This window comes from Heliconius melpomene, chromosome 18 (assembly GCF_056956725.1).
Source record: "Heliconius melpomene rosina isolate 202511_hmr_F chromosome 18, ASM5695672v1, whole genome shotgun sequence".
Lineage (NCBI taxonomy): Eukaryota > Metazoa > Arthropoda > Insecta > Lepidoptera > Nymphalidae > Heliconius > Heliconius melpomene.
The window spans coordinates 6,756,156-6,781,799 of NC_140406.1; the positions used below are offsets into that span (position 1 = coordinate 6,756,156).

A 25,644-nucleotide genomic window follows, 5' to 3' on the forward strand; every position below is an offset into this window, starting at 1 on the left:
GACTAATGACATGTCGGATTCCATTCGTCTCTCCTCTATATGTTAATCGTAGTCGATGCCTCTAACACTAATTTACACTATGTTTATTTTACTAAATACAAAATGGAAATTGTACTCGGAAACTAGAAATTATTCCAATTTGTGTTCTATTCTAAGCGTTTAAGAGTTACATCTGTTTTTAATAATTGTAATATAAAGTTTGTTATAGAAAAGCCGTGATGCCGTTAGACTGTCATCTCGGGAACGTTTTTGACAGACGATTTAATTTTTCATGTTGATGAGACGATTGTGTAAACAAAGGGAAGGACATAGTTCTCGCTTTTAAAATACGTATTATTTTTTAAATCATATCGGTGTCGAAAATCCTAACCTGGGTGGGATCGGTTTATTAATAACATGACTTTATATTCCTGTTCCCACTTAGACCGAACGTTAAATTACGTTTTAGGAGATATATAAATTGAATTTGAATATCATATTAATGAAAAAATATTTGAAAAATATAACATTTTACTTTGCACCAAAAACATGAGTCGAAAAACTAAAAAGCTGCCTAACGATTTTTTATAACAAGATATACTAAGATACTGTGTTATGCGGGAAAAATAGAAAAGAGAGAACCAGTGGCGAGCTGCTTTCGGCCCTAATGAGTGACCGAGTTGAGTGGCGAAACTTAACGCCGAGCATTGTTATGAAAATAAAGATTTCACAGAAAAGTAATCGAAGCTATAACTATCGTAATTACACTCACTTCGCCACATGTCCTCAATATATTACGTACACACATACTTAAACAGACAGTAACCCCAACCAAAACAAGAATCGTAAAATTTTTGATATGTTTGTTCACTTCAAGAAGTATAAAAAATTCTTGTAAAATATGTGGACATAATCTTAAAAGAAAGGAATTTTTTCTTAGACGAGAAAGGCCCATTTTTCGCGCAGCATAAAAGTTGACTATTTAAAAATGCATATTGTTTGTTAACGTTGAGAAGGGTGCGACACTACGGGTCATAGCCGAAGTAGAGTCGAGGATAACGTGCACGAAAAAATTTATAAGCTTTATATACTTGAATTAATGTTAATTTATACAAGAGTGTGAATTTTTCAGTACTTATTAAACTTGGACAGAGTTCATTGTAATAAATGTTCTTTTAGATGTCAATGTAAATTTAGATTACAGACTTTTTTTTTTGGGATCGATGTGTTATTGTCATAGAATTTACAATTTTTTATGATATATATGTCTGTTTAGGGTTCTGTAGGTGCGTAAAAAGGTAAAAACCCTTATAAGATCAACCTGTTGCCGGACTGTCCGTCTGTCAAGACCTTTTATTTCGAGATTTTGTGGAGGTATCAAGCTGAGATTAATATCAAATATTTACCTTATTACCTAGGGACCTATGGTCCCTTGAAGCACAGAAAAATATCAAACAACGCAAGTCAACCTAATTATAAGATACGAACGAAAATTATACATCTATTTTTGCTGTATAAAATTCACCACGTATGCAAAATCTATACAGTAAATTACAAATTTATATTTGTAGTTTATTTTTAAATAAATATTACTTACATAATTTAAATTTTGTAAATTTTTGCGAAATTAATTTTATACGTTGATGTACAATACCGAAATTGATGCGGAAACATCTGCGGGCGAATTCGACTCGCACTTAACCGGTTTTATTTTATTTTAGCCTCAATCTCTTCTTTATCTGTTATACTCATAGAACGAAAATTAAAAAGCACACAAGTCGAAAATACAAAATCAGTAGATAAAATCGACAAAAACATTATTAGACAAATTATGATGAAGTGTGATAATCCGAGCTTATCTTATGAAGTGCCATCGGTGACACCATTGTTCTAAAACCGATAAAAACTGATAATTCATACCATGATATATTATTATGTAATAATACAAAATATAATTAATACGAGACTGACGTGGCGCAACGGAACGGCAAACGTAACGGTTGTGGGTTCGATTCCCACTCGGGGGTATATAAATATTTCATATTTTCACTTCTACGCTTTGTTAACGAGGCAAAGTGATTGAGATAGTGAACTTTCAGATGATTCACAATGGTCTGGTCAAATGGTGTATGGTAAAAAAGACAAGAAGGCATAAAAATATAATGTAGAATTTTTATCAATGCAAATCTAATTTAAATAAAGTTTGAAAACATAAGCAAAATCGCGCATCGAAACACGTATAACAAAGATTTTTCACCCCTCACTATAAATAATGTAAAAAAGACAAAAAAAGCTGAATTTCATAATGTTCACTATGTAGATAGATTTTATTGACAACTCAATTTCTGTTATATCAAAAACATCAATATAAGGAAAATGAAGTGCTATTTGCATACTCAGGCAGGCCTCTTGTCTTTTTGATGTGAAGACACTGTGATGTTATTTGTATTGAAAATAAAATTATATGTGTTCTAAGAATAGTTGATATTAAATATTATATATTATGTAGGTATATCACGATTCAGTTGTTACGTATAAAGTTAATTGAAGTTCAGCTTGACTTGGACTTTCTTTTTAAATAATTTATACTAGCTTATTTGTATCTATTTACATATACAGTACACTATAATATTGTCATTAATTGAATAAAAGGTAAATTGAATAATTGCCACTTGCCACTTATAACAAAATTTAAATCAGCCAACACGCAATATCAAATCTTTTTCGCGTATTTAGTATAATGGATTGAGACTCTACATCTTTGGTGTTTAAATTTTATATTCATATAAAAAATAATACAGACGTTGCTTATTAAATGGTGAAACTCACGATCGTCCTTCTGTAGAAAAATAAAAGGAAATCATTTCCTCGAGTTGTTGCAAAACTTTTCGATGATGATCTCACACACTATTGAGATTTAACTTTTAATAGATTTTAGTTTAAAATTTTAATTTAATTGAATATGTCTATGCAAGGTCGTCAGTTACTTTGCATATTTTAACTTTTGTTGTCGTCTCAATTGTCACCCAATAGAATAAATTAGCTCTGGTAACAAAACAAAAATGCGGCATTCGACCACTAAAGCAATATCTTCAAAATTAAGCGATACGTAGGGAACAGAGTGTATTTACACTACGTCCCCTATACCTATATCTATAACGTATAGCCTTATCATAATAACATACCTACAGAAAATAATAATCTTAGTTTACTGTGTATCTAAGATGAATCTCGTTCATCTGCAGTTAACTCATCATATAGGTATATAATACGGGTGGTCCATCAACAACAAATTGTTCCACATAGCGCAGTCAATCACGTTACGAGTACGAGTATACTAACCAATTATTACGTAAACTTCTCATGGGTTGAGCTCGTTGATACGATCTGGGAACGTGTCCATTGTTAAGTGTTTATTTAGTTTGTAGTTAAAAAAATGTTTATTTTGTAAAGTAAAGTTACGCATATGCCAGAAAAGATAATAAAGAACGAAAAATATTCTATTTTACGTGATTACCTTAATGAATATAAAAAAAACTCTCTTTTTGTTTTCAAATGCTAAAACAGAATAAAAAGGCAATGATGAAATATGAAATAAATTTATGTTACCATTTCAGTTCAGGCCATTGCGGCATCTGACTGTAAGCATTACGATCCCACGATGGCACTAAGACAATGGACTAATTTCATTTCTCCGTTCGAAAAATTAAAAGGGGCGTCGTGTTCCGCGATTCAACATACAATGCCATACAACACAGGAGGAAAGCGGAGAAAGGAACATTTTGGCGCTTGGTTCTCTCTGCCTTCCTTATACAAAAATGTTGACTATAACGTGAAGCTGAAAAAAAGCGAAAAATATTAAGATAATAGGTAGTGTACAATGAAAACAAACCAGCCATAATTACAAATTTGGCTTACCTTCAATTACTATCTAAGTATACATTAGTATAGTACACCGTTCCCAATATAACAATTTATTTTTTAATTTTCACTTTATACCAACTCACTTCCAAAAGTTAACAAGATCAGTAATAAAAATAATTTTGTATATAACAAAAAAACTTAGTAAGAAATTAAGTATTATAAATACAAGTATATCTTTTAATATTTTATAGTGTGAGCTTTTATATAGGTAAGTTCATAGTAATATGTAGGTACGTGTATGATATCAGTGAATTGTAAATTAATACAGTAGTTCGAGTACGTTACTCTGATATCCGTATCCGTATAGCGGCTTCGAAGTGAACACGTTAACTCGAGAAACATGTGGTGTCCCAGAAAACTATTTTGCAAGGCTTTTATCTCATTTTCACCCGAAGTACAAAGTTTAGCGAAGTTGTTCAACACAACAGGTGTTCGAGATGTCGCGATATTAGTCCCTTTTTTAAAGAACATTACGAAAGTATAAGATTAAGCATTTTTCTTTTTCTTTTAGGTGGTTAGTAAGTTGAAACATGCAAACTTTCTGCATATAATGAATTTCTAAGAGTATCCTCACATATGAGCACCATTCACTCTATAAGCTTTTAAAACAACCGACATATCGTAGTTTTAATGAGGAAAACAGTAAACGTAATATCACAACAAAATAGCTACTATATAGAAAAAATTGAACATTCATAAAATAATAGAGGAGAAGTTTACTGTTTGTATGCACTCAGTTCCGAATATAATTATGTTACCTATGAGATGAAGTTTCTTTAGATGACGCGGCGGCGGGCGGGTGGCGGCGGGCGTCGAGCGTCGTAGGGCGGAGCTATGGAGCGCCGCTCAGTCGGTGGGCAGCCGTTAGCCGGGACGCACGACCGCTACGACCGCGACCTCCGTTGACATGCCACGCGACTCGCGATGTCGTTTCCACCGCGTGAATATTTATGACGCGATCAACCACTTCGCCTCATTATAAATGGCACTGCCGACCTCGATGCCTCACCGCAAATTGCAAACGGACATAAAATGCCAATAAAACAAACTATTGTGAATAGACTTCAGCGTCGAAATTTTTACTATTTCATTGTGTATGTGTTATTCTACTATGTTATTGAAAGGAGTATCGCGGCAGCCATGCCGCACGACTGTGCCTATCGCACTTCTCAAGCGGGCTCGTCCGAAGATGCAGTACTGTTTTGCAAAATTCGAACGATAAGCAGTTTGGATCATCTGTTGCAAAATATTAGCCGAACCCATTTCGACGAAATAACTTCGCTACACGTACAATGTAGTGAGATTTTATTCTTCGAGAGCACACTCGCAGCACAATCGGAAAAACCCTCCGGGAAACATTCGAGCCTAGGAAAGCTACGGGACCTAGTCATTGATAAATGTAAGATACGTCAGATACCAGCACGTGCGTTCGAGAATTTCAAAGACCTTAAAACTCTACACGTGACAACACAAAACAGTGAATGGTCCGCAATTACTATGGAGCTAAATGAACATGCTTTTTCGAATCTAAGTGAGTTAATCGAGTTAGATTTAAGTGACAATAATATATGGAGTACCAAAACAGATACGTTTTGTTCATTGTACAGCTTGAAAACGTTGAATTTGACTAAAAATCATTTGCAAAATATAAAAACAATTGGTTTCTCCGATTCCTTACGAGAACAAAATCTAAGTGTTAAAAGTTGTAATTTAGTTTTAGAAACTCTAGATATGTCTTACAATGATTTGATTGTTATAGGAGAAAACAGCTTATCTAAGTTACGCTCATTGTTAAAACTATATTTGCAGAATAATGCAATATCTGCTGTGGAAGACGGGGCCTTCGAGGGTCTTATTAGTTTACAAGTTTTGAACATGTCAAGTAACTTTTTGAATAGTATACCGCCAGATATATTTTCTGATACAAAATTTCTGAAGGAAATAATATTAAGTAACAATACAATAAACGTTTTGCCGCCTGGACTTTTTAGAGGCTTGGAGCATCTCCAAGTATTAGATATTTCTCGTAATGAATTAACTAGTCAGTGGATAAATAAAGGGACATTTGTAGGACTACTGCGTTTGGTTATTTTAAATATTTCTTACAATAGACTCAGTAGAATAGACCGATATATGTTTCAGGATTTATACAGTTTGCAAAAACTAAACTTAGAACATAATGAGATAACATCTATAGATGAACATTCATTTGAAGAATTGCGAAATTTACATTCCCTAACACTTTCAAATAACAAACTTTTACATATTCATACACATATATTTACAGATTTGCATGTTTTGCACGAACTATTTTTGGATAATAACAAAATTAAGCACATTGACGAAAGCGCGTTTGACAATATGACTACGATTGAGGATTTGGGCTTGAATGATAACTTTTTACCCTCAATTCCTTCTTCAATTCGCAAATTACGGTCCCTCAGATCCTTGGACATAGGGAACAACAATATAACCCATTTAAACCGAGAAAACTTTCGCGGTCTAACAGAACTTTTTGGTTTGCGTCTTGTAGATAACAAAATTACTCATTTAAATGAGGATACTTTCGAGCATTTACCTCAGTTGCAGGTACTTAATCTAGCGTCTAATAAATTGAAAGTTGTTGCATCTGGTTGTTTACGTAAAAATGTTAATTTGAAACTTTTACGCATGGACGGTAATGACATTACGAAATTTGATGATATATTTTCTACATTAAATAATTTAGTATGGTTGAATATGTCTGCAAATAAAATATCTTCTTTTAGTTTTGATAGTTTTCCAAGTAGTTTAGACTGGTTAGATTTGCATATGAATTACATTAATACATTTCATAATAATGACATGAACTCAAATATTAATATAAAGCTGTTAGACTTAAGTTACAATAACATAACACAATTAACAGTTACGTCAATACCAAAATCTGTTGAAAAATTATATATAAATAACAATAATATACGCCATATACATGTCGGCACGTTTTCTAAGTTGTCAAGGTTGTCAATTGTAACATTAAATAATAATAAAATAGGACAGCTTGATATGAATGCTTTTAGATTAGATCAAATAAATGAAGATAGCGACTTACCCGAGTTCTTTATAAGTGGAAATCCATTTCTTTGTGACTGCTCTATGGAATGGATTCAACGCATTAATTATTTAAGTCACAGCCGACAATACCCACGTGTGCTAGATCTCGATAAAGCGTTTTGTACATTGGTTCACTCACGAGTTAAAGAGAAAAAGAAGATAATAGATATGTCACCTTCTGATTTTTTATGTCCATACGAAAGTCATTGCTTCGCTCTTTGCCATTGTTGTGATTTTGTTGCTTGTGATTGTGAAATGATTTGTCCGAATAACTGTCGCTGTTATCATGACATTACGTGGAACGCGAATGTTGTAGATTGTTCAAATGCTGGCTATACAGAGGTGCCCGACAGAATTCCTATGGATGCAACTGAAATATATTTAGACGGAAATGATATAAGTAATTTGGGAAATCATGTTTTTATCGGTAAAAAGAAATTACAAGTTTTGTACTTAAATAATACAAAATTGAAGGAAGTAAATAATCTAACTTTTAAAGGTATTGAGTCATTGAGAGTTTTACATTTGGAAAATAACAAATTAGTAGAATTGAAAGGGGATGAATTTGTCCATTTAAATCATCTGAATGAATTGTATTTAGATCATAATGCTATAGTACACGTTGCCAATAACACATTTTCTTCATTGAAGTCTCTGTCGGTCCTTCGAATCGACGATAATAAGCTTGTCAATTTTTTCCCTTGGAAACTATTAGCTTCGTCCTCTAAAAGCCTAGCACATGTCTCTATAGAAGGAAATCAATATTCGTGTGATTGCAAAAGCATAGCAGAGTTAGATTCCTGGCTTCGTAGAGACCCAGGGGATCCAGAAAAAATGCTTTGTACCGATACTGAGGGAAAACCTACAAAAATAACAATTGCTTCCGTTTTAAGTCATTGCAAAGGATATCTGGGCTCGATAAGCGATACAACGGTTTCAAGAAACGAGATAGTCTCTAAATCTTTATTTCTTCCCAATAATTACTTCGCGATTATATGTGGAGTAATAATTATTGTAGTTATAATATGTCTCATAGGTGCTATATTTTATGCTTTCAGATACGATGTCAGTGATTGGTTGTACACTAATTATGGTGTGCCTTTATTCAAAGAACAGTCGTGCCCCAATGTCGATCACGCACTGGAGGGCAATCCAAACCATGTGTACGATTACTATGTGATATGTAATACCAAAGATACCCAATTTATTTATCACAACATCATGACAGAAATAGAATTCAGAAAAATGTCCTCAAAAAAGTTTCCTTTGAACGAATCCACCTTGAATATTCTAACATTAGATAGCTTTTCAAAATCCTCAAAATTATCTAAACGCCTCCTTATCGTGTTAACGACCAACTTCATTTGTAACGATCTTTGTGATTTTCATTTCAAGAATATGTTTTATAGCTACTTAAAGTCTTTAAATCGTAGCGACTTGAATAAGGTAATATTCGTTAAGATAGTAGATAATAACCAAATAAACGATGAACTTTGTTTTGTGTTAGATAAGTTTAAAAATATATCGTGGAGCGACCCGCGTTTCTGGGATAGATTTATCGTTTTACTTAATTCAACCGACACCATTATCACAGTAAAGAGCTCTGAGAAGAGCGTATTCAAGAAGTCATTACGTCAGACGCCGACGTTGAGATATACTACAATGCCGGTCACAAACGATAGTTGTTCAAGGCAGAATTATTCGAATTCTTTGCAATACAGTAAGAGGAACGACGGAGAAACATCGCAGAATGAAAGCTCTCCGTCGTCCGATAACACATATGGGGAAGGGAACAATTCGAACAATAGTTACATGTCCATTGACAACAGGACATGTCCCCGCTTTAATTATGACCTAAGGCTATCCCCAAGCAATGGCCATGATTATTCTAGGGTTGACGATCTTTCGCCCACTGTACCTCGTTCTATGGCGTGCACCGCAAAAGGCCGCACATATTTTGTGTGAAATCATTGTATATTTACACTTCACTTGAATAATTGCATTATTCCTCTTTATTGTTACACCATAATTCATTAATGGCACATTTTTGAATAGTCCTATTTGTTTCGAATTGTATATAGGTACGTCATAATTGAGTATACTAATAAATATTAATCTATGTATTATTTGGTCAATTTTCACATACGTAAATCGACCTTTTGTTATTAGCAAGAGGTAATATAAATTGTGAGTAATGTCGATACAATATTGTGTACAAAGATCGCGTGAAAATGTTAAGTCTGATAACGTAAACATTTTTCAAATATTAAACTATTATTAATTGTATTTATAAAGTTTATTGGTGTGATATATTTTCACACAAAATTCACTGTAAAACAACACCAAATAGATTAAGGTATTTGTAAATTCCACTTGTACTATTTTGTTCTATGTGCTTCGTATTATATATTTTTTAACTGTTATTTAATTTTTTTATTACGAAACATTTCTTACTTCTACAAATATTATTTTCAATGTGGTTGTTTTTTTTTACGAAATCTTTATATATTTAAGTTTTTACAATTGTAATATATAAATATATTTTCATCCTATTTTATGTATATTATATGGATTTTATAAAATAATTTATAACTCATTTATCACAACTATAGGAGCAGAGTGCTTTTATTGTAAGAGTATATGTAAAAATGTGTTTGCGATGTTATCGTTTACGAATATTATTGCTTGACAACTTATATAACTAAGTTAAATCGTGATATTAGATTTAATAATTATGAATTTGCAAATAAATGTAATTTTTAAATTGTAATTATTAGTCTTAATAAAATTATTGTTTTGTATAAATTGTACAAAGATATCTTGAAACCGTAATAAAATTATACTGACGTTTTGATACTCATTATGTCTTTCATTTACGTAAATATTAATATAAAAGCAAAACCTTAATTAAGCTTAATTATATTAAGTACATTTTACGAACAAAATGAGAAATTGTTAATTTTTTAAGTATTACATTTTTATGAAAGTTCTTTTATGTTCTATTAAGCTATGAAAATTATTTATTTTCACAGCGTTGAGTTTGAAATGGGCCTAAAATTATAACATCCCGTTTAAAATTTAATAACAAGTACTTAACTACGCTTTTTATGATACAAAAAGTAAAAGAATGATTACTGACTTTAATTTACGAATGTTAATTTTAGATGACACTTATAGTTTCACGCCTTGATCCTTGCAAAGCTTGTCTTGCTGGAACTATCGAGAACTATCGAACTATAGAACTATAGAACTCTATAGAACTATAGAGTTATAGAACTATCGAGCCCTGGACCATCGTGCTATAGTTAGATATATCTACGATGTTTAACTATGTCTAAATGGTCTAATTTTTAAAAACTTCTATGTTCTTTTTAGCTTTACGTTTATCCCGTCATAATCCTCCTAATCTGCTCAATAGTAGGATGGAACCTGGGCCCCTGCACCACGCCGGCCTCGCACTTAGTTTTGTATAAAAATATTTCTGTTAAAATTTTATATGTTATACATTCAGAAATTCAATATATAATTATTAATGGATGTTTAATGAGGCTTATATAGTAGAGATACTCGCACAAATTAATCTCTGATCTCGGGAATGTTGCTAATTACACACGGACAATCTTACGTTAATACAATGACACTTGTATGTATGGACCTAATTGGCCGTTTGTTAAGTCAATATAACTGATAAATTATTATTATATATTTAATGTCGATCAAAAATTAAAGTACATATTATAAAAAGTTATCAAATAATGTCTCTAGTTTTTAATAATATATCAATACTTTTTTTATTAAACAAAAAATATAGTTACATTTTTGCTTTCGCATCTTTCTTTTCTTTTTAATTTTTTTTTGGTTTTTTGTTGAATGATGCACCATAACACTATTTAAATAAAAAAAATACCAGAATTTCATATAGGATTGAGTAAGATAATATTCTTATTAGAAAACTATGTTACACAATTTAAAGTCAAACAATAATTTCTATTAAGTTTCTTACAAGATTAGTTTCAAAGATGTTATTTCCTTTTGTTTATGTCTAATCCATACCTATATTATAAATTCGAAAGTAACTCTGTCTGTCTGTCTGTCTTTTACGCAATCAGGGCCAAACCGCTAATTTAATTGTGATAAAATACTCATATAGAGATACTTGAGGGTCTCGGGATGAACATAGGATACTTTTTTTTCTCATATTTGTAATATTTTCGATATATACCAATATATTAAAATACTTATTAATTTGACATGCAGTTTATTCCGCCATGTTTATAACAACCGCCGTTGCTAAGCAACGATTTGCAAAGTTTGTTGTTTTAAGAAAACGTCACCCAAAGTGAGTTTGCTTAATGCATACATGGCGCGCGCCGATATAGATTTGTATACATTAACAAAAATTAGATGATTTCTATAATTTAATATTCATCCTTATGAAAATAAATATAGTAGTCACTTTTAGCATTTCATCTTGATGGAAATTATAGTTTACTGTATAGCATTCTAATAAATAATTAAGATGTCACTGATTCGAAATGACCTAGCCTACGAGTGGTATAGTATGACCGACGCGAACGGGCAGATGACTTTGATGGTTTTGTAAATTTTTATATATTTTCGAATTACTATTATTTTTTATGCAATTATTTGGTGCTTATAATTAATTTATCTCAGTTCGTTTATCTATACCGAGGTTATACACTTAAAATGTCGTAATTTTAATCATTTGGGATTTTATTTAATATTGTTCGCAAAAATTAATAATTATTTAATATATAGAAAAATGTTTAGTACGCGCGCACGGCAAAGTTTAGGTACTTTTTCTAATATTAAGAATTTCCTTTACTTACTTTTACTTCTTTTGTTTGTTCATTTCGGTTACTCAGATATTTTTTCTAATAATAAATCTCCACTTATTATTATTTTTTAACTTATTTTAATTATTTAGGCTTATATTTTCGCGGGCGTAGCCGCGTCCGGGCCCACTAGTAGGTTATAAATAAACATTTTATAGTAAAATTGTATATGATATTCATAATTTGAAAATTAAAATATGGGAAAAATTAAAAATTACCGCTTTGACTCCTATCAGATGCAATAAATTTCGAAATTAAATAAATAAGTAGCGCTTACACACAATTAGTTATAGGCATATGTAGAGCGTACGCATAGTATTTCTGATCTAGCCAGTAAAATTATAGTATCAATATTGTTGTATCTAGACATGACAAAAAGAAGAGAGCGGAGTGATTTAAAAAATATTATTTTCTGCATAAGATGTGTGAAAATGAAAAAAATATCCTTGCAATTTTTATTTTCATTTGTAAACATTTTATTTTGCCACAACTCTTAGTAGGAAGCCAGACGACGCGACGCGTTGTTATCCTCGTGGCAATTACTTGTGTTTGTTTATCATACAGATTTTTTTAATCTGCGCGAAGCTTTTGTTGGGCAAAGCGCAACGTTGAGGACTGTCAGCTAGCATAAACTACCCGAGACACTAAAAATTCAAACTTTAAAGCTGACTATTTAACAACTAAATATTCTTAATCTGCAAATTTTCTGAATTAATAAACGTATATAAAATAATAATAAATATATCCGACATATTAGAAACATACTTGATTGGATATTTATGATTTTCTCATTAGCGAAGTGTTTTGACACTATGATTTCTCTCTACAGACTCTCTAGATCTAAATGAGATATTTCTTGAAATAAGTTAACCTATAGTCCAATTCAAACTCTAAATCTTACATATATGGTTAATTCTACAGTAGTAAATACTTATATTTATTTTATTCCTTTCTTTTTATTGGCTTTAAACAAATTCCATCCCATAATAAACGGTTAACGCTAAGATCGCGGTGAACGTAAAAATAACAAGTTGTTATAGTTAAAGTTGTTACATTTTACAAAGCGTTCTAAGCGACTTCAGGCGTTGTTGGGTTATAGGAATCCTTTAGTTGTGGTTTTTAAATAACATCTACCGTTTTATAATTCCTTGGGTTGGTTTAGCGTTTTTAAATTTTGTTTGATAATATATTGTTGTGATGGACGAAATTTTACTTAGGAATGAGTAAATATGGGCTGGACACCCAGCCCCCCGTCAGATACTGTACCACTGACCAGAACTTCTTCAATCTTTCTATCCCTTTTTTTAATATAGAATTTACTATCACTATATTTATTCCCAGAGATCAAATAAAGATGGGGTGTGATAAAAATATATTCTATAAAGAATATATTCATCTACTTTAAAGTAACTTGTGTGTAGAATAATAAAATGAATTTTATTTTGTACACGAGTACGTACTTCTATTCTATTTTAAGCTACACTTCTTTTTTATATTACTATTATAGAGGCCAGTCGTGGCATAGCGACTATAGAAGCTACAAGATGTAGGTTTGATTCCCACTCGATGAAATGAAATATTTAAAAAATCTTGCTGTATCTCGCACACTGCAGGGTAGGCAGAGGGAACCTAGTATTAAGATACTCCGTTCCCCACTTTCTCCCGAATTTTGCAGGCACTGCGTGTCGAGTGGCGAAACTCAACGCCGCGCTTTGCCTGAAATATTTAATATCTTCATAATGAAGATAATGTAGAAAGATAATCCTTTCTCTGGTAACGAGGCAAAGCTCGGCGTAACACGTAATGCCTCTAGAATTCGGTGGAAACCGGAGCACGAAAGTGTCTTAATTGGAACAGAGTGTCAAAACTGGTTCCCAGGTTCCCTCTTTGCTTTTCTATGCGCGGGATACAGTGTGAAGCTAATAAAAATACAATTTTAAACCATTCAATATAATGTTATGAAACTAAGTTATACAAATAAATAATATCGCAGATCTTCAGTAAACAATCTGTTCATTATGATTTTAATAACTACCTTAACAAGAGTTCGTTTACTTTACTAGGTAATGAACTATAAAATAAAGGCGCATTCAACATTTTATTAGCGCTCTTTTACACATAGATTGTGAATAAACTGGAAATGGTAAACGTTTATACGTACATTAATTGCGTTTGTTGAATCTAGAGTATTCATTTATTATATTTTTGTTTATCTTTGGAACATTGCCTTATAAGAAGCAAGAGGCAACGCTGTAGCTGCACTCTTTTTCTTGCATAGCAGGTTAGGCAGAGGAAATCAAGCGTGAAGACTGCGTTCCCCATTTACCCATTTTGGAAACATTGCTTGCTGTGTGGCGTAACTTAACGTCGCCGTCTGTTTACAAGGGAAGGAAAATAAAAATATTTTTTATATAATTATTTCTTTGAGAATTCTTCTTTCTTTCTTTAATAATCGACCCATAATCGTCGCGTTTTATCGTCTAATTAGACCAATAAATATGTAGTCCCACAAAACGTGTGCCAATATATTTAAATAATGTCATTTTTAAACTAAAAACTTTAGTTGAATTATTTACATATATGTACCTATGCATAATATAAAATAACATTATTTTATTGGTGGCAATGAAAAGAATTTAGCGTCAGCTCAGCCTATAGTTATATCTTATTTGATAGTATATACAAATAGGAAACACTGATAAACTTATTATATGTCTAGAGTCCATTTAGTTTGAATAAGAATATCTTTATACATTATCGTATAGGTTTTACGGTAGGCATACAAAGTCAACCTTTTAATACTACGCAACGGATTACAGTTTTCACTAAAAGATATAATGATTTAAGAGGAAAGTGGATATTAAGTGTAATTTATAATGAATGGGTTAGAAAGTAACAAATATTTAAGAAGTAATGCCGTATCGTCATACGCTTATCCGACAAAATGAAAAATAAAGAAATAGCATACCATATTCGCGGGCAACCCCGCCACCGGAACACTAATATTCTTAGAGTCCACAGTCCAGTTAGATAAGAAAATGCTAATAAGAATTATTTACAATATATATAAAAGGACATGTCCTCACTGACTGCGGTAAGACGTACGCACAGCCGTAACCGTTGATGGTAGAAACGTGAAATTTGGACAAACGTTTACTTTCGTAATCTGGACATCCACTAAGAAGGGATTTTGAAAAATTTTAAGCCAAAAGGGGCGAAATAGGGGTTGAAAGTTTGTATGGAAAAAAAATTAAATATGCACCGATTTTTATAAAATTGTAAATTCAGACTCTTAAAATGATTTAATTGAACACGTGTTTCACGGTTTTTTGGAATTTACCCCCTAAGGGTGCCAATAAGGGGTTGAAAGTTCGTATGGAAAAATCTTTAAATCGCCACCGATTTTTATAAAATTTGAAATTTAGACTCTTAAAAATATTTAATTGAACACATGTTTCTTGGTTTATTTTAATTCATCCCCTAGGGGCGCAAATAAGGGATTGAAAGTTTATATGAAAAAATCTTTAAATCGCCACCGATTTTCATAAAATTTGAAATTGATACTCTTAAAAATATTTCATTGAACTGCGAAAGCGAAGCTGCGCGCGTCCGCTAGTATTATAATAAAAGTAAATTATTTACAAAATAAAAATGAAAATGCTGTACAAAGGCTATGACTGAACTGATCTGCGTGAAAAATCACACAGTAGCGGGCGGCGTCTCCATCCCTGTAGAAGTACTATCAATCATGTTATAAACTTTTACTATTAAAGTTAGTATTAGTATAAAGAAGTATTTTTTATCTTCAAAATTTATGGCAAAAGAAATTTGTTAGTTTTGATAAAATTAACTTACAATATCGGCAAGTCGTAGCGCAGGGGCACAAGCTGGCTACTGTAAGCGCGTCAGGTTGTGAGTTCGATTCCTACTCGAAAAAATCAAATATTTTTCGTTCGTTGAGTTTCACCACTCAACACGCAATGCTTTGCGAAATTAATTTTAAGAGGTATTTCGTTAAGAAGTACGAAGTAGATACACCAAATAAAAGTCTCTTACTAGCCAGAAAATGCAGATCATAGATCAGTACTCGTTCTTTTTATTTAGCGTAAAAATTGGAGGAGAATGCAAAATTTCTTTAACAATTTACACTGTGTCCCGTATACAGTAGGGTAAGCAGAGGGGACCTAGAGTTAAGCCACTTCATTCCCCATGCACCGCCCAATCTTCGAAACTTACATGTCGAATGATAGACGAAGAATATGAAAAATGGAAATACAACATTTTCTTATAGTATATTGAAGAAAAAAAAACAAGAAAATTACAACTTGTTAGAAGCTGTTTTCCTTTACCAGAAAATAACCAGCATGGTAAATATCAATCACATTCAAATTAGCCATACAAATTACAATTATTATGATAATTCATAGATTACAATACTATCATATGAGTTTAATATGAGTTTAATATACCAAATAAATTGCGCTATTTCGACGTCACAACCGTTTCAACGTACACTAGATACCAATATTATTGTCAACAGTGAATTGATCACGAAATAATATTTGCATAAGTTAATCATAATATTGTTGTAACAACCCGTCCTGTTACAGTACCATTGTTCTAATTGATGTATTATATTTTGTTAGATATAGTATGTTTTTGTAGTAGATAATAGATATATCTATCTAATGTATGTACTGAGTTGAAAGCTTTGGTCTCTTTTTTGAGACATTTTTTTAAGATCTTCATCTTCTTATCAAAATCCAAAAGATTTCTTCACTGTCTATTCCGTATATAGCAGAACTGAAGGCTAAGGGAACCTCGTATTCAAATACTCCAAAATTTTTCTACCTGGTTTGTTAACGATCGATTGTTGACCGGTTGCTTTAAAGGATAATCGACCTCAGCCAATTAAAAATCTATGGCGAATTTTACAGTAAAAATATTTCATTTCTCATTTTGTAATGTTCCGATTTATTTAACTAGTACCTACGTAGAATTTGTTTCCATGTAGCAGTTTGCAAAACAATTATCGTAGCTTTGTTAACAGCTCTGACTCACTAAAACTAGAAATAACACAGTTAAAAGACCGAAAAGAAAATTTAACAAATTAGTTAAATGACGCTAACTAAAATTTGTGGAAAGCAAAAATTTATATGACACACATTTCATGACACAATACCTTTTTCAAATGTGTCATGTGATAATATTACTTTTTAAAATTTAAAACATGATTTAGTCCTATGGGATGTGACTAAGCAAGACGGCATTGACTTTTAACGCGATGGTTGTAAGTTTAATACTACCAAACTTCAGGGATTATTTTCATTTTCCCGCGAGTCTTCCCAAGAATATTTTTTTTAGCTTCACGCTATTCACACTACAGCAGGGTAAGGGCATACGAAAACCTAGAGAGAACCTAGAGTTAAGACAATTTCTGCCCAATTGTCGAGATATTGTATATTGAATGGTACGTCATCTCTACGCTTCATCTATCAGGACAGGAAAATGAAAGTTAATTTAATATATCATTCCCTAAACTGTGCATCGAACCCACAATCATCGCATTCACAGTCATACACTATAACCACTTCCATAACGTTAGCTTTCTGATACTGTGATAACTAACATAATAACTCTCATATATAAATTAAATCAATCAACAAGTAAAACTTAACTATATATATTTAATAGATAACTTCTTTCATGTGCCAGGATAAAAGGATTCAATCCACTTCACCCCTTAAAATCCATCACAATTAACAGATAGCATCAATTGATGCGATTCCTCGTTACACGTTGTTTAATATTGACTCGTCTATCTTTTGATCGACTGCCAATTTTAATCAGATGACGCTGCATAGAAGGTTATAATTATAAAACTGTTTGAGACTTCGCTGGGTATGTTAAATTTTAGGGTGGTATTACATTTGTTGAAAAAGTATAGCTTCATATATTTTCTGCTTAAATTAGATGACTATAAAATATGCCAAATAGATGTCAAGATATAAACATTTTCAAATTTTTACTCATTTTTATACATTTTAACTTAACTAGGCTTCTATGTAAAAACGAATTACATATATGTATCTGCTTTATTCATAGTTATTCTCCGATGATAACGCATCACGCTTTGTAAGAATAGCAGTAAAAACCTCGTATTTAAATTAAAGATATTTAAAACAACATTTTTACTGGTTTCTGCCCACTTCTGATGAATTCTTATGCCCCCTTTTATGTAATTAAGAGCATCTACTCGTACATAATTACAACTCCTAACAAATTCGAACCTACAATCAATAACGCATTTAACGCGCTACTATATAGCGCTTTAAATTTAGTGGACATAAAACCTACCAGCTACTATTGGGAATATCTCACGGGACACACATCGTATTAGTTTTGACATTCGGCTTGATGGATGGACTACAATCTCGTGAATCTGGTGAATCGAACCCGTATATGACTGTACAAAGTTAATAAAGGTCAGAAGAGTGATATGTACGGGGCTTGTTTGCCGAGGTAAGGGACTGACATTTGACAAATTATATATTATAAAAAGTATATACATATATACTTTTTATATATAACATAATTTTTTGGAGATGGTGGGTTCCATTTAACTCGGGGGAATAAATTATTATTTATTTATAATTTGAATCCTACGCTCTGTTGTGGGCTCAACCCCTACTCAGAATCATCAGACCTAGATTTATCAGATCCATTGACTTAATTGTATATCCATTTGCAGCTTTTGTAGATGAAGCACAGCGTTAAGTTCCGCTTCTCAATATTCAATGCCAAATACGGTATAAAAGCGGCGAACGGAATGTGTTCATATCAATATATTAATTGGAGTTACAAACAGCTTTCTGCTGTAAATATAAATTAAATAAATATTTCATTTTCTTGAGCGGGGATCGAACCTACAACCAGTCACATTTACAGTCAGACACTTGTACCCCTAAGCCACGACTGGCCTCGGTCTCAGTTTGGACTTTTTTTGCATAATAGAAGCTGTACAAGCTAAATACAGTATGTACAAGCTAAGTACATATAAAAATATATACAAGCTAAATATTCGTGTAAACCTTTATAATTTGATGCCAAAGGAAGTAGTAAAGCTTTATATAATTTCAATTTATAACATCTAAGTCAAATATAATATTAACACAACAGTTTTTCGGTTGAAAAGACTTGGATATTAGCCCGAAGTCTCTGCGGTACGCTCTCTCATATAATGTGAAGTGAACCCACTCGTATGTGAGTTGAATATTACTATGTAATGTACACTGGGAAGTTCTTCTAAAGTCTATAAAATATTTTAAAGTTATTACAGAGCTGAAGGAACTGAGTGTACGGTCTTTCAATATAAAATAGCATAAAATGATATTTTTAGTATTTGATCTTGACTTCATTAGAGCATTGAAAAGAAATCAATAATATTTTTTTCAATATCTGTACTAATATTATAAAGCTACTACTAAAAGTTAAAAAATATACTTCACGTTTCCCCCACATAGCAGGGTAAGCAGGAACCTGGGAACCTAGTGTTAAGACGCTCCTTGCCAATTCTGGAGGCATTGCGTGTTGAGTAGTGGAGCTAATAATTCTACTACTACATAAATTATTCATAGACATTACCGATTATTTATTACGAGAAGCTTAAAACAAAGAACTTCATACGTTTACAATTATTAGGAAGCATCTACAATGTCCGTCATTCATAGTCGTTTGTTAATAAACGGAAGTTGACTATACCTCAACAGTGTTATCTCGCGCTAACATTTGTGCTTTTGACTTCCTTTGATGGTAATATACTTGTTTAATGGGAAGTTTTATGTTTGACATTTTTACCTAACATTGTTCTTTATTCTTAGTAAAATATAGATTATGGGAATATTTTTATAAAATACTAGCGGCCCGCCCGCGGCTTCGCCTGCGTGAACTACGTTATCATTATTTTTGTCTCCATGAGTACTTACGTCCTATAAGTGACGTCCATGCAAAATTTGAGACTCTTAGCATTTGTAGTAACGAAGTTTCATACAAACTTTCAACCCCAAAAACAACTCCTTAAAAATCGAATATTACAAATTCCTGTCTCAGCGAGCACCTACGTCCTATAAGTAACTCCTATGCAAAATTTGAGATTCTTAGCATATGTAGTTTCTGAGATTTCGTGATGAGTGAGTGACCCTTCGATTTTATATATATACTAGCGGCCCGCTCGCGGTATTGCCCGCGTGAACTATGTTATTATTACTTTCTGTCTCCATGGCTACGTCCTAGTGACGTCTATGCAAAATTTGAGACTCCTAACATTTGTAGTAACGAAGTTTCATACAAACTTTCGACCCCAAAAACAACCCCTTAGAAGTCGAATATTGCAAATTCCCGTCTTAGCGAGTACATACGTCCTATAAGTAACTCCTATGCAAAATTTGAGATTCCTAGCATATGTAGTTTCTGAGATTTCGTGATGAGTGAGTGACCTTTCGATTTTATATATATATAGATATAAAATATATATATTTAAAACTTGTCATATCTATTTATGTTAAAAAAACATTTTGAAAAGACATCAAGAAAAAACAGGCCACCATAGAACATTTCGAAGCAGCTGCACAATAAGCTAAATTCATAATTTAATAACTACTTCCGACCGCACCTCAACTGTTCGTCTCCAACTTCTTACCATAATATAATGAAGTTCCTTCACAAAACCTGCAAAAGCTCTTACAGGTTCTATATAAAGCTCAATTTTCATTACAAATGTATAGACTTGTAACGTTTTGCCTCAGTTATTATATTCGGCTTAGAAATCGAACAATAGGCGACACTAACAGACCAAGTTCTGGCGATTGGCGATTGTTATAATAGAGAATAATATTAGATTTCGCGTGCCTTTTGTACTAGCTTGCCTTTGCTCTTATGCAATATTTTTGTATGGATCGCACGTTAAATTGTAATGCAACTTAGTATTAATATATTTTCATACTTTTTTCATCTTGTAGTGATGTAAAATTACTATGATATTTGCTATTTTAACATTTCATGTACTTAAACTTTACTATTAATAATTAATTTAAAGTAGATTCTTAAAACTACTTATAGCTACAATTCTCGTTTATTTATTAGTCTCTCAAGTTTATTATTATGTTTTTAAATAAATATTGTAATAATATGATGATATAATGTGTTTCTATTTCAAACAACAATTTAATATGTTTTCTCAGAAATTATCACAAAATTAAACACATATCCAATAAAAGTGGATGCACATTGACCCATAGAATAAGTAATAACTGACAAAAAGACGTCAACTTGATACATTCGAGCCACCTACTGGGTCGATCACGGTTTCTCTTTACAGGAAGGTAGTGGTTATGTAATACCGTAAAAGTACTGTCTCTAATGTTAACCTTAATATAATAACGTAATGCTCATAAAAATTTTAGTATCGCGGATACCTGGAGAAGAATATTAATGTAGGTAGTAGGTATCTATGTTTATGATAAAATTTTATAAGACTTTTGAGGGCTAAAGAAATAATTTTATAGACACCGTATGAATATAAACTAATCTGTGGTTTTGATTCCCATTTTATTTTAATTTCTTGTCTCTGGTAGATAAAACGAAGCGTTAAGTTCCGTCACTAAGCACTCAACGTTTCATTAGTTGAGTGAAAGGTGGGAGTGTCTTAACACTACATTCCCTCAACCTGCTGTGTTGAAAATCTTATCTTATATTGTGTGAAATATATTTATGTTAATTATTTATTCTTTAAAATATTACTTTATTGACTTAATAATTAAAGTCAAACACAAAACAAAATTTGAACTTTAAAAAACATTCATCATGCATTGTTAGAAGAAATGAGGCGATTCCTCGAATAGGGTTGCATTTTATTTTTAAATTACGGTTGTTATGGCGGTAATCGGGGGTCAAGAAAAAAATATACAACGTTAGAGGCAAGCTATTATATAGTTGTTGAAATTTACTACATCTTCATAATTTATTTACATTTTGCTTCGTAATTTATACAAGGTATATTATAATGTTTGATTGGTTTTACGTACTAATATTTATAAAGAACATTGATTATTGATTATTAAAAATTGAAATTTGGGAGATTGCACTTTAGTATAAATTTTTCGCTCTTTCTGGTTCTTTTTTATTCCATTCAAAAAGTTCATGTACATATGTGTTATACTATTTTTCTTTTTTGTAGATTATTATTATTCAAAGTATATTTGTAACACCCATTTAGCAAATATTAACCTCAAAATTCGTTCAATTTAATTCGAAAACAAAACAAAATTTACATTCAGCTCACACAAGCTAGAACACATTGAGCGAAACGGCGCCTAAACTAACCTATAATAATCATTCAAAGATAATTTTTCGTCTAAACGAGCTGAGATATTGTTTGTTCTTCTACCTAAAGCCTCCTTCACCGGACCGATACAATAAATATATGGTCGAGACCGGCAATCATTCTTTACAACGGCCTAATGATAGCCCTATGAACAAGTAAATTATCAATTCCGCTCGAGGGTCAGCCGTGTTTTTGGAAAGCCATAACGTGTACTCGTAGCTTATCGTCTGGAATGATCACTATCTATTCTATTATGATGTTAATCTCAATTATTTAAAGCATATAGTTGCTTGTTACATCAAACTAGATAAATGGACCCATCAAAACAAATACCTCAATAATTGCATTATTCATATACGTTATATGAAAGTTAAATTAGAAAAGGTAATATGTTTCGTTTGTTATTTATATTTGAAACAGATTATTTCAAATATATATAATATATATCTATTCAGGACAGTTCTTTAATTATAGCCTTTTGAACGATTTCGATTATTTTTCTTGTGACATTTTCAATGACACCTTAAAATATTTGCATTTGACACATGCTTAACTATATTTTATAGTTTAAAGTACAATTCAAATTCAGTTTTTATGTATAGGTATATTTCAAAAGCTGAATGGTATTGGAGAAAAATTGATGATCGATTAAAAACTTTGCCCCTTACCTGCCGGAACAGGCAGGAAATGAGAAGGCAGGTAAAAACTATTCGAAGCATAATATTTTTTGTTGTGATAGTTTGTTTTTTTGTACACTTTGAGTTTGTTTACTTTATAATTTTTATTGATTACCTAAATGTCTTCCGGTATGAAATAGGCGCGTGTCCATCACTGTATATTTAAAGTCTACAGAAAATTATATTAAAAAAACTTTGAGATATATAATGACATATTATGTTCATTCATTGGATTTTGCTTGGTAGGCAGATGAATCTTTATAATGCGTCACTCAGAAGTCCACATTTATGAATTAAAAACCATTAATATGTCAAAGGAGTGTTTCTACTAGATTCCCTTTTCCTGCTCTGCTATACGCTAAAAAAATTATATATTTCCAAGGCAATAAATATTTTACTATACCATATTAACAGCGTGAAAATTATTATATGCAAATAAAGAACGTGTTAAATATCGTAATACGTGTTAGGCCAACACATAATCCATTAGATTTTTAAAATCGCGACGTCACTTAGATTTCTTTACAGCGTGTTGAATATGTAGGGCGAGAAAACTCAGGTAGGTAGTAGGTAGTAGGTAGTAGGTAGTGGGTAGCGAGTAAGGTTACGTGTTAGCACTTGCGTTTGAATGTTAAGACTTTACGGGTAAATAACCTCGCGCACTACGCCTGAATGGTGACTGGTTAACTTAATTAGAACTACTTGCTTACTCGGAACTTAATTTGAAAATGTTGCCTGTGACGTGTATAATTTCACGTATGTAGTTCTTCGGGTTTGTTTGACTGTGACACGATGAACGTGAGGTCCATTCCCACTTGGTGGAATTTATTGTTTTGCGTTTTTCTCCTCTGATAAACAAAGAGCGGTGTTAAACCCACAGTTCAATATAATTTTGCTCTTTTATTCTTTTATATTTATACATTACTTATTAGGCGCAATCAAATTCCACACATTTATTTTGCAAAATTTTAATCATCATTAGCGCTATTACTATTTTATGTTTAGGGTTCCGTTCCCCAAAACGTAAAAACGGAACAAGTATAGGATCACTTTGCTGTCTGTCCGTCACGTTAAGTTACAATAAGTCTACTAGCTAAAATCCTGAAATTGAAGACTCGGTGGACACCTCGCACTTAACCGGTTTTTTTTTGCTTAGTTTAGCTTCACGCTGTATCCTACATAAAGCAAGTGTAAAAATGTCAGGTGGTAAGTATAAGAAAATACTTAAATAACCACAATTTATTGTTCCTCTTTTACATATACACACTTCTAACACTGTTTCTATATAACACTTTACACTTATACACGTTTTAAAACGCATAGTTCCAACAATGACACTGATTTTAAATACTTGAACACTGTCACAATTTTACACCTTACGACAGGCAGAATAACGACGTACTGACTCAATCCTTCAAAAACGTCACTTTTTATAGCCGTTCCCTTCCTCTTTTATAAATAATTATGTGGGTATTATTATTTTATATTCTGTAAAATACCCTCACACTGACAATTGTCTTACAGTTCGGCCGTCCTGCACCGAAACACGACCTCGTGTTTCCAAAAAAACAAAACAAAAAGAGAATAACTATGGTTCATAACTCTTACATAATTGACTGTAACAATGTCTCTTACAAAAATGATTTACAGCTTTCACAAACAATATTTAAAGGCAATCTGCCGTGTTAAACTAGGACCAATTTTTACCCACGTAACCTGGGTCAATCTGCCCATCTGAATCTAGAGCAATCTGCTAACCTTAACCTGCGGAAATCTGCCCACTTTAAGTTGCGGCAATCTGCCCATATTAAACTGCGACAATCTGCCCACTTTAAGTTGCGGCAATCTGCCCATATTAAACTGCGACAATCTGCCCGTTTTAAGCTGCGGCAATCTGCCCATTTTAAACTGCGGAAATCTGACCATTTTAAGTTGCGGCAATCTGCCCATTTTAAGCTGCGGCAATCTGCCCATTTTAAACTGCGGCAATCTGACCATTTTAAACTGCGGCAATCTGACCATTTTAAGTTGCGGCAATCTGCCCATTTTAAGCTGCGGCAATCTGCCCATTTTAATCAGTGGCAATCTGCTCACCTTAACCTGCGGAAAACGGTCCACCTTTACTTGCGGCCATCAGCCCATTTTAAACTGCGGCAATCAGCCCATTTTAAGCTGCAGTAATCTGCCCATTTTAATCTGCGGCAATCTGCTCACCTAAACCTGCAAAAATCTACTAACCTTAACCTGCGGAAATCTGTTTACCTTAACCTGCGGCAATCTGCCCACCTGAACCTGCGGCAATATGTCCCTCCTCACAGTGCTCCTCCTTGACTCCCACTGGCTGCGAGCCAGCGAAGATTAGAATCTTCCGTGAAACGTGGCGGCAGAAGCTTGCTAGGCACCTTACGGAGTCAAAGATGATGTTGTCCCCGTTGATGGTCTGCTCGAGGTAGCTCGCAGCAGCTACCTGCGCGTCTACTTGGCCCAAGTTGGTAGGTAGCTTTGCGGCAATTTGTTTACCTGAAACTGTGGCAATCTGCCCATATGAAACTGGGGCAATCTGCCCACATGAAGCTTGGGCAATCTACCCACATGAAGCAGGGGCAATCTGCCCACATGAAACTGGAACAATCTGTCCACATGAAACTGGGACAATCTGTCCACATGAAACTGCTACAATCTACCTAACCGAAACTGGGGACAATCTACCCAACTGAAACTGGGGCAATCTACC

At 32.6% G+C, this 25,644-nt stretch overlaps 1 protein-coding gene and 1 long non-coding RNA gene across 3 annotated transcripts in view; both read left to right on the forward strand.

The window, feature by feature from the left end:
• Window positions 1-25,644, forward strand: part of LOC146529388 (uncharacterized) — a 282,520-nt gene that overhangs the window by 9,281 nt on the left and 247,595 nt on the right. The gene's annotated exons all lie outside the window — the stretch shown is intronic.
• LOC146529389 (toll-like receptor Tollo) lies at window positions 4,739-9,856 on the forward strand. 2 transcript variants are annotated; one of them, XM_085201316.1, is made up of 2 exons: window positions 4,739-5,434; window positions 8,055-8,195. In XM_085201316.1, exons 1-2 carry the CDS (start codon window positions 4,936-4,938, stop codon window positions 8,174-8,176), a joined length of 621 nt encoding a protein of 206 aa, XP_085057442.1. In that variant the 5' UTR covers window positions 4,739-4,935; the 3' UTR covers window positions 8,177-8,195. The 2 variants fall into 2 exon arrangements, with proteins under 2 accessions (XP_085057442.1, XP_085057441.1); XM_085201315.1 differs by having other exon boundaries at window positions 4,740-9,856.

Excerpts from the sequence above, each read along its gene's own strand:
- LOC146529389 (XM_085201315.1), top strand. The coding sequence starts at position 4,936 with ATGCCAATAAAACAAACTATTGTGAATAGACTTCAGCGTCGAAATTTT.